We start from the raw sequence: 10,643 nt of genomic DNA, 5'->3' as shown, positions 1-10,643 counted from the left end.
CGATGATGGAACCCCCAGACCATCCCCCTGGCCTGGCAAGAGGGTCTGGTGTTTTCACTTTACTTGAGGCCAACATATAAGAAAGAAAGCATTGGGCTCCTCGTTCTTTCAAGTTGTTAAAGTTGGGTGGAGACTGTTTGCCATCTGAGGGCTCCCATTCAAGAGGTCAGTCACCCCAGAGTAGCAGAGAAGACTCAGGCCTGGGCGTGTGCTAAGAGCGGAGTGGCCAGATGGGCTGGGCAGCCACAGACCCACCGCACGAACCCCAGGTGACAGCTGTGTGGGGAGCTCAAGAGCAAAGACCAGCCAGTGCTCCTGGGAGAGGAGGAGGAGGAAGACAGAAGTCAGCGCGGCTCCCAAGCACAGGTCCCGGCAGGCCCAGGGCCCAGGGTGAGTGTCTTCAACCTCCCATGGGGATGGGTGGCCCGGGGTCTCTGGTAAGAAATGCAGTCCAGTGGCAGATGGTTACGCTCTGTTTAAAATGCAGACATCTCCCAGAGGAGCCTAAGGAGACAGGACAACTAAATGCAATGTGATATCCTGGACAGGATCCTGGAACAGAAAAAAGACATTGATGGAAAAATAAAATCCAAATAAATCATGAAATTTAGTTAATTTTTGAAAAGCAGGGAAATTAATATGACACTCACTCTAGAAGAAGCCGATGAAGTACCTGAGGGAAATGCATCTTGGTTTCTGTAATGTCTAACGCAGTCTGGGAGGGCAGACTCTCAGCTCTGGACTGGTATCGTCTTGTCATTTTGTTTGTTGGTTGTTGGTTAATAAATATATGTTTATTATAACAATATTACGATATTTAAAATACACAGTCCACGATGGAATCAGCCCATGTGCCAGTTGTGCGCTTACCTGATTGGTTCCAATACCACACTGTCTCCTGATTGCTGCAGTTTTATAAGAAGTCTTGGAGTTGGGCAGCGTCAGCTCCCTGGCTCCGCTCATCTTCCTCACTGTGTTGACTACCCTGAGCCTTTTGCTACATCACCTAAATTTTAGAATCATTTTGTCGATATCCATAAGATAACTTGCTGGGCTTTTGATTGGGATTGCATTGAATCCATAGGTCAAGTTGGGAAGAGCTGACATCTTGATTAGTTTTATTAAACATCCCATCCAAAACTGGAATTATTGTCTCAAAGGGTATAAATACAGTATAGACATACAATTAAAAATACATACAAATAATAAACATATTTAAAATATACACACAAAAATATGTACATTTAAAATACTGTATATAATAATTCCATGTATTGTTTTCATGAAGATCGTGTGTACTCATGAGAAATGTATGCAATACAGAAGTATTCAAAGCATTCCCATGTGTCTAGGCCCCAGCCAACTTCTATAGGAGTCAGTGCTTGGTTTCTCAACCTTTCCATTCTTTTCTCTGTGGGTGTGTGGATGTCTGCATAAGCAAAAGGGGCCTATGGGAAATGTTTCTATTTACTCCGGGCACTCCAGCATCTGAGACGGGACAGAAAGTCAAAACCCTTCTTACCAAACACTTTGGATAGACAGCTGGAGCTGGAAACAAGATCACATTGATTAGCCATCCCTGTAACATTGTCCTTTCATTATTCAGTATATATACAGATATCCCTCAAAAGGGTAAGTAGATGTATGCCTCTGAGACCTGGGGAGTCTACTCAAGGTCTGTCTTTCTTTCTAAATACCATCTCCACCTTGACACGTGAATGATCTTTCATATATGAAAACCTTAGCTCAATATTATATTTTCTGTCAAAATATTTCCCCTCGCCCTGGCCGGTTGGCTCAGCGGTAGAGCGTCGGCCTAGCGTGCGGAGGACCCAGGTTCGATTCCCGGCCAGGGCACACAGGAGAAGCGCCCATTTGCTTCTCCACCCCTCCGCCGCGCTTTCCTCTCTGTCTCTCTCTTCCCCTCCCGCAGCCAAGGCTCCATTGGAGCAAAGATGGCCCGGGCGCTGGGGATGGCTCTGTGGCCTCTGCCTCAGGCGCTAGAGTGGCTCTGGTCGCAACATGGCGACGCCCAGGATGGGCAGAGCATCGCCCCCTGGTGGGCAGAGCGTTGCCCCATGGTGGGCGTGCCGGGTGGATCCCGGTCGGGCGCATGCGGGAGTCTGTCTGACTGTCTCTCCCTGTTTCCAGCTTCAGAAAAATGAAAAGAAAAAAAAAATATTTCCCCTCAAAATCTATAGATGTTTCCTCAGTTTTCTCAGAGTTGAAGAAAACTCTGATGCCAATCAAGTCCTTTTTTAGTGTTCTGCTTTTCTGTTTGGCTGTTTACCATCCTTTTTTTTTTTTATTTTAAATATTTCTGGTTAAGCCTCTGAAAGCTAGTTTGGAAGGCAGGGTAGGAGCAGGGGCCCTTGAGCTAGCCCGGGGCCATCTCTGTTCCTATTGTTGTTAGCCCCATGACATGTGTCCCATGACATGCTTCCATGATTGGTCTCTTCAAAACCCTTCTGTTATATTTCTTTAGTGACTTTTATCACCATCCCTTTTCTCCTTTTCTTCTTCCTCCAGAGAGAACTAACCTAATGTGTTTTTTTTGTTGTTGTTGTTGTTTTTAATTAATTAATTTATTTATTTATTCATTTTAGAGAGGAGAGAGAGAGGGAGAGAGAGAGACAGAGAGGAGAGAGAGACAGGGGGGAGGAGCTGGAAGCATCAACTCCCATATGTGCCTTGACCAGGCAAGCCCAGGGTTTTGAACCGGCGACCTCAGCATTTCCAGGTCGACGCTTTATCCACTGTGCCACCACAGGTCAGGCCTAACCTAATGTGTTTAATGTGTCTTTTCTAAAGTGTGTTTTTATAAAATATATGCTGTGCTGTTTTGTGTGTGTTACTTTTGCATTTTCATAAAACAGTATGGCATGTCTCCTATGATCCTGAGGGGTAATTTTATATATATATATATATATGGAGAGAGAGAGAGATACCACACACATTAAAAATGCAGTTACATATACATTCAGGAGCAGTGCAGCTGTGTACATGTGCTGTGACTAATTTGCTCTCTAGATGGCTGCCCTAAACTATATTCCCCATCAGTGCATGAGGCTAGGCCCAGAGCCTCACCAACACACAGCATTATTCACCTTTCAAACTATGATGAGCTAATAGATGTTAAGTGATGTTTCTTTTTATTTATTTTTTTGCAAGAGAGACAGAGAGAGGGACAGATAGACAGGAAGGGAAAGAGATGAGAAGCATCAATTCTTCATTGATGCTTCTTAGCACCCAGGCACCTTAGTTGTTCATTGATTGCTTTCTCATGTGTGCCTTGACTGGGGGGGCTACAGCAGAGAGAGTGACCCCTTGCTCAAGCCAGCGATCTTGGGCTCAAGTCAGCGACCATGGGGTCATGTCTATGATCCCACGCTCAAGCCAGCGACCCTGCACTCAAGCCGGTGACCTGGGGTTTCAAACCTGGGTCCTCTGCGTCCCAGGCTGACATTCTATCCACTGCGCCACTGCCTGGTCAGGCCATGGTATTTCATTTTTAATTTTCATCTTGATTACCAAAAGTTTGAGCATTTTTCACGTGCTTGCTAGCCTTTTGAGTTTTCTATTTTGTAAACTGTGGGTTTAGATCCTTTACCCACTTCTTAGGGTTCCTATCTTTTTCTTGTTAATTTGCAAGAATGCTTTATGTATCCTAGCTATCAGTCTCTTCCTGGTTTTAAGCGCTGCCAAGTATCTTGTCCCAATCAGAAAGGTGTTAATTACTTTATTGGTGGTATTCTTTATTGAACAGATAATCTTATTTTTAATATAACTGAACTAATCAGTTTTTTGTTATTGAATGATTTGAGCATTTATGGTTTTGTTTTAAAAGTTTTACCCTACTTTTATTAACTTTATATATTTTTTTCTCTTCCATTTAGGCTTTTAATTGTGGAGTCTGCTTTTGTGTGTGCTGTTTGTCAGGACATGCCATAAGCCACAGTTTCTGCACACATGAGCCGGTTTCCCTGACACCTTCTACTAATCGATTCCTCCTTTCCTTACCGGTTAGTACAGCTGTACAGCTACGTTTATTATACACTAAGTTCACATGGGTACATAGGTCTCTATGACATTTCTGTTCGATCCCTTGATATAGTGATATGGCCTCATTTCAACATCCAAAATTGAAATTATTATTTTTATTACTAGGATTCAACATCTGACTGAGATTTAGTAAACACAGATTGCTTAACCTGCTTTGTTTTGTGGGGATGAAAACAGGCTGAAATTAATGAAGGGATTTAGCCAGGGAGCATGAATTCAGGTTCTTCCACCGCAAACGACATAAAACAATTCTGATCGTATGTCCAAGAGAAGAAGAAGTTATCAGGGGGTTGTCGACTGAGAGCCGCACTCACCAATCGGGCCCAGGGATGGCAGCTGAGATAAAGGAGCTCCCAGCTCTCAGCAGCAGTAACTGACAGCTACCTTTTTCTGGTACTTTCTCTTATTTTCAGCTCTGGGTCACAGACATGCCAATCTCCACATGAGAGACTGTGATAGGTCCAGTCTTTGTCACGTGGGTCCTGTGATTGGCTGCTACATAAAAATCAATGGGCGGGATTGGACTCTTTGCTAAGGAACCAGGGAGAAGGGAAACTGAGGGCTATCATCGAGGCTGGATGGAGATGCTCAGCAGGCAAAAACCGGAGATGTCCCCTGCAGGGGTCCCACTGCCCGTTAGTGGCTTAGTCCTCCTCACTCCCCGCGTGTGATGGATTTTAATAAAGATCGGAGTGACCCCCAAGGCTGTGGTCTCTGTCTCTCCAGGCCCCGCCTATTCTGGAGTCAGGCTGTTCGGAGGGTCATGTAACTGGGCCAGAGGAGAGTTGGTCTGGGCAGGGAGGGGAGCTCAAACTGGGATGGACTGTGTGGTCATGCTCTCTACTTTGTTTCCAGGGATTTCAGGGCTTTGCTGAGGGGCCAGAACCTGGGAGGCCAAGAAGGCAGCTTGGGGAGCGAAGGAGCCCAAGGATTTTGTTGTCGGAAATGTCCCCCACGCAGGAGCAGAGTATGTACCATGGTCAGGGGGTTACCGGAGCCCCAGCTGGCACTGTGGTACCTCAGGAGCTGCTGGAAGAAATGCTTTGGTTTTTTCGCACAGAAGATGGTAAGTGGCAGGGGACTGGTGTGTGGGTGTGTGCCCTCAACCCGGAACACAAGCGGTGGACTCTGGTTGAAGCCCTTGACTGGGTCCTCTCCCCCACAGCAGGCTGCACGTCTCCTTCAAAGCAGGGACTGAGCTGAGGGGTCTCAGTACCCAGAAGGGTTTGGCAGAACCTCACCCTCCTTTCTCAGGGCTCATTTACTCATCCATCCGATCGTTCACAAATATTTAAGTTGCTCTGTGTGCCAGACACTGTTTTCAGCAGCGGGGTTACGGTAGTAAATAAAACACAAAGATCTCTGCCTTCATGAAGCATATGTTTTAGTAAAAGAGACAGAAAATAAGCAGGAAAAACAACCAAAATGCATAGTGTGTTGGTAATGAGTTGGGCAGCAGGATTTTGTTAAACTCACCGAGTGATTCCAGAGCTAAGAAAAATAAGGAAAAAAATTAAGCAGAGAAAGGGAATGGGAAGTATGCAGCAAGGGTAGGTAATGTGGCCCAGAAGCCTCCCCAAGAAGGTGACATTTGAACACAGGCCTGCAGGAGGTGAAGGATTTAGCTATGCAGCTTACACGGGGGAAGAATATTCCTGGTAGAAGAAACAGCAAGTGCAAAAGCTCTGAGGCTGGATCCTGCCTCATTGCAGGGCAGTGTGGACAAATCTTGATTATCCAAACTCAGATTAGCCACCTCATGTATTGTCTGTGGGCAACTCTTTGGTCCATTTTAACTGCCACTCCTTGCTTTTCCCTCCCTCTTTCCTTTCTCCCCTCCCTTTCTCCCTCCATCCTTTCCTTCTTTCCTTCCTTCCTTCCTTCCTTCCTTCCTTCCTTCCTTCCTTCCTTCCTTCCTTCCTTCCTCCCTCCCTCCCTCCCTCCCTCCCTCCCTCCCTCCCTTCCTTCCTTCCTTCCTTCCTTCCTCCCTCCCTCCCTCCCTTCCTCTTATCCCTCCTTCCCTTCACTCCCTCCCTTCATTCCCTCTCTCCCTCTCCTTGCTCCTCTCCCTCCCTCCTTTGCATTGCCCGCTACCACCAGTCCCTGGCCATACTCTGAAGATTGTGAAGTTCATCTTGACCCACCCCATCCCCACCCCGTTACCATCCACCTGCAGTGTTGTCCCCCATTAGATTAGGGCTGCTCCGAGGCAGAGATAGTCCTTCCACACACACACACACACACACACACACACACACACACACACACGGGGGTTCCCGCAGGGCAGGGAGCTCATCTTCGCCTTAATTTGAGTCTCTCTACAATACTGGTCCCCAGCAGGGGACAGCTGATGCTGTGAGCTGTGTCTGAGCCCAAACCCCAACTGTTAGTGGGCCTGAGAGGGACCCAGCCTCTCCTCAAGTCTCTGTCCTGTGTGTCTCTCCCCAGCGTCTCCTTGGAACATTTCCATCTTTGCTCTGATGGGTGTGGTGGTCGTGATAAGCATCTTCCTCCTGGGCAGAAGCATCAAGGCAAACAGGTGAGGAACTAGTCTGGGGAAGGTGGCCTCTGGAAGGCAGGGGCCCCAACCTCCCCAGGGAGACCTAGGGAAGGGTTTCTATGGACCTTGGCTGTCCACCCTTAGGGACAGCAAAATGCAGCCTTCAGGGTCCTTTGAGAACTTAGAATTGTTGGAAAACTCACAACTGTCCCTGCTTACCACTTGCTGGCCATGGCCAGTGAGCAGGGCAAGGGCTGGTATGTGGCTGGTATGTCTCAGAGGTCAGGATCTCTGGCTCTGGAGTCACATAGGCTGGGTTCATACCACTTACTAGCAGAGTAATACACTCAATACCTCTGAACCAGTTTCTTCTATAAATGGTGGTAATAACTAATCCCTTGTGGGGAATGCTCAGTGGGGGCTATTGCAGAGTTAGGGATGCTATTAAAGGGGAAAGCTTTGCCCTGCTCCAAGATAAAATGAGGCACCTGAAGTAATTTTAATATTTTTATAATGATAATACTCCTTAACCCTGGTTGCACAACAAATCGAGGAGCAATATTAAAAACACAAAATGCGGGCCCTGGCCGGTTGGCTCAGTGGGAGAGCGTCGGCCTGGTGTGCAGAAGTCCCGGGTTCGATTCCCGGCCAGGGCACACAGGAGAAGCACCCATCTGCTTCTCCACCCCTCCCCCTCTCCTTCCTCTCTGTCTCTCTCTTCCCCTCCCACAGCGAGGCTCCATTGGAGCAAAGATGGCCCGGGTACTGGGGGTGGCTCCTTGGCCTCTGCCCCAGGCACTAGAGTGGCTCTGGTCACAACAGAGCGACGCCCCGGAGGGGCAGAGCATCGCCCCCTGGTGGACAGAGCATCGCCCCCTGGTGGGCGTGCCGGGTGGATCCTGGTCGGGCGCATGCAGGAGTCTGTCTGACTGTCTCTCCCCGTTTCCAGCTTCAGAAAAATATCAAAAACAAACAAACAAACAAACAAAAAAACCCCACAAAATGCAGCCCTGGCTAGTGGCTCAGTGGATAGAGCATCAGCCTGGTGTATGGATGTCCCAGTTCGATTCCTGGTCAGGGTACACAAGAGAAGCGACCATCTGCTTCTCTCCCCCTCTCTCTCCCCCTCCTCTCTTTCTTTCTCTCCCACAGCCAGTGGCTCCATTGCTTCAAGCATCGGCCCCGGGCACTGAGGATAGTTCAGTTGATTAGAGCATCAGCCCCAGACAGTGGTTGCTGAGTGAATCCCCATTGAGGTACATTCAGGAGTTTGTCTCTCTATCGTCCTTCCTCTCACTTAAAAAAAAAATACAGAATGCTATGCCTCATCTTGGAGATTCTTACAAAGGCTCTGGGGTGAGACCTGGGCAGTGGCATTTAGTTAAACTCTCTGGATGATTCCAGGACTAATGCTTGAGAGATCCTTGAGGGTAGGGACCGCATTTGTTTCTCCAAGCAACTGACAGTGTCTGGTCCTAGGAATCACTCAATAAATGCTTAGTTCACTCATTCCCATTAATTCACTCATTCAGCTATATACCCGTCAACCATAACCATCAGTAACTTTGAAACAATAATGAGAACCTCTTCCTCAAATCTGTCATGTTCTGTATCTTTATAAGCACCTTCGCATTCTCTTATTTGATCCCTAAGGCAGCTCTGTAAGTTGGGAAGGCACAGGTTGTTTCTTCTCATTGTAGAGAATAAAGTCATTAAGAATCCGCCCGACCAGGCGGTGGCACAGTGGATAAAGCGTCAGACTGGGATGCGGAGGACCCAGGTTCGAGACCCCGAGGTCGCCAGCTTGAGCGCGAGCTCATCTGGTTTGAACAAAGCTCACCAGCTTGAGCTCAAGGTCGCTGGCTCGAGCAAGGGGTTACTCGGTCTGCTGAAGGCCCACGGTCAAGGCACATATGAGAAGGCGGTCAATGAACAACTAAGGTGTTGCAACGAAAAACTGATGATTGATGCTTCTCATCTCTCCATTCCTGTCTGTCTGTCCCTATCTATCCCTCTCTCTGACTCTGTCTCTGTAAAAAATATAAAAAATAAAAATAAGAATCCATGGGAGGGTTGGCCTAACCTCTGTGCTCTTCCTTCTATGCAGCTAGTTTATATCATCTGTGAATCTTCCTCACAGTTCTGCTTTAAAGACAAAGAGAAATAACCCTACTTAGTTCAGACTGAGGACTGGTCATTATGAATGGCTGTGGCCCCCCATTCATGATTCATTCCACAGGTATGAGCTAAGCACTTGCTCTGTGCCAAGCTCCATTCTGAGAGTAGGGGCCACAGTAGTGGCCAAGATAGATCAGCCTCGGCCTTATGGAATTAACAGTTTGGTGAGGAGATGATTGTAGTTCAAAGTGACAGATGATGACTGTGGGACATACAGAGTCTTGTGGGATCTGGGGCCTTTGGCAAAGAGAGGGAGGGTGGGCTGCAGAAACCTTCCAGACCAAGGGAGAGCGTGTACCCAGCACAGGAGGGAGGGACTGTGCAGCGGCGTGGGAGGGGCTGAAGGAGGGGCGGAGGGAGGGCAAGAGGCAGCAGGGCCCAGAGTTGATACACTTGGAGGGCCATCCTAAGGACGTGAGGTTCTGGCTCATGAGAAAGGCTTTGCACAGGGTCATAAAAGGCTTGTGTTTTAGCAAGATCATTCTGCATGCAGGACACAGAAGGGCTCAGCGGTGTGCAGCCTCTAGGGTGACCTTGCCCTCCTCACCCTGTCAGGAAGCAGCCCCCTCAGCAAGGTCAACTGAGAGACAAGGTGTCTGTCCCAGGGAGCAGCAGACACCAAGCTGCCATCCCCCTCAGCAAGGTCAACTGAGAGACAAGGTGTCTGTCCCAGGGAGCAGCAGACACCAAGCTGCCAGCCCCCTCAGCAAGGTCAACTGAGAGACAAGGTGTCTGTCCCAGGGAGCAGCAGACACCAAGCTGCCATCCCCCTCAGCAAGGTCAACTGAGAGACAAGGTGTCTGTCCCAGGGAGCAGCAGACACCAAGCTGCTCGTCTGACGGCCCAAGCAGATTCTCGGTTCTCTGGGTAGTTGGCTCTGACCACGGCTGAGTCCCTCCACTGTGGCCAGGAAGTATACCTTGAGTAAAACCATCACAGAGGGAAGACATGTGGGAGACTTATTGGAAGGAGGGCTGGATCTTGAATGGCAGATTAAGGAGGTGGGCTGTGGGCAGCCACTGAAGGTGCTTGAGCTGGGGAGTGATATGTGCACACTGGGGCTTTGAAACATAACTGGTGTGTTCAGGCTGGTCTGGAGAAGCAAGCAGTCACAGGCAGGAAGATTAGTTAGGAATTTCCTGCAGTTTGTCTGGGATGTGATGTAAAGTGACAAAGACCTATTCTAAGTATGATGGTAGTCTCAGGACAGGAGAAAATGTAATTTGGTGAAAACTCTGGACTCAGAGTCTGGAGACTTATATGCAAGCCCCAGGTACATGCTTCACTGAGCCATATTTCCTTGGTAAGGAAGAGCAAGAATAGTTCACTCACAGGTGGCAGTGAGGATTTGGTGAGAGGCCCACACAAGGATCAGCTGGTTCTCTGCTGAAAGAAAATCAAACCGTCTCAGCTTTCTCCCCCAACAGTTTCCAGCACGGCCTCCTCGAACTCCCTCACGCAGGTCTGGGAAACCCAGGCCTGGCTCAGCCACTCAGTAGCCCCAGCTCTGGGAGCTCACGGCCAACCGTGTTTTCTCTCCTCCCAGGAAGCAAAAGATGCTGCCACCGGCAATACAAACTCCAGAAGTCATGGTTGAGGCCAGGACCAAAGATGACAGCAGTCTGAACATCCTAACAGAGACTTTGCTCTCAGAAAAGCCAAGTTTGGCCCAGGTGGAAATTGAGTTAAAAGAGAAGGATGTGCCACCCGTCGTCCTTCCAGACCCGCAAGAATCCGAGAACTAGTGGGCGCGCACAGCTTCCCCCAGGTTGTTAGCAGATGAAAATGAAAGAACGGCCATCAAATAAAATTCTGTTGTGGGAAGAAAAAAAACCTTTTTATTAAAACGCTTCTGGATACGGGCAGTTGGAATTGCTTGGTTTGTTCAAATGGTGGTGGTCCA

General features: G+C 48.4%; 1 protein-coding gene across 1 annotated transcript; it reads left to right on the top strand.

Annotated features, from left to right (window-relative positions):
• Positions 1-228: 228 nt before the first annotated feature.
• On the top strand, positions 229-10,605 carry SLC51B (SLC51 subunit beta). Its single transcript, XM_066388352.1, has 5 exons — positions 229-390; positions 3,897-4,022; positions 4,918-5,128; positions 6,511-6,601; positions 10,287-10,605. The coding sequence occupies exons 3-5, from the start codon at positions 5,008-5,010 to the stop codon at positions 10,483-10,485; spliced, it is 411 nt and encodes a 136-aa protein (XP_066244449.1). The 5' UTR covers positions 229-390; positions 3,897-4,022; positions 4,918-5,007; the 3' UTR covers positions 10,486-10,605.
• The last annotated feature ends 38 nt before the right edge of the window (positions 10,606-10,643 follow it).

This window comes from Saccopteryx leptura, chromosome 6 (assembly GCF_036850995.1).
Source record: "Saccopteryx leptura isolate mSacLep1 chromosome 6, mSacLep1_pri_phased_curated, whole genome shotgun sequence".
NCBI classification, from domain to species: domain Eukaryota; kingdom Metazoa; phylum Chordata; class Mammalia; order Chiroptera; family Emballonuridae; genus Saccopteryx; species Saccopteryx leptura.
Note: the sequence above shows the minus strand (reverse complement) of the source record. Positions and strands in the feature narration are given on the sequence as shown.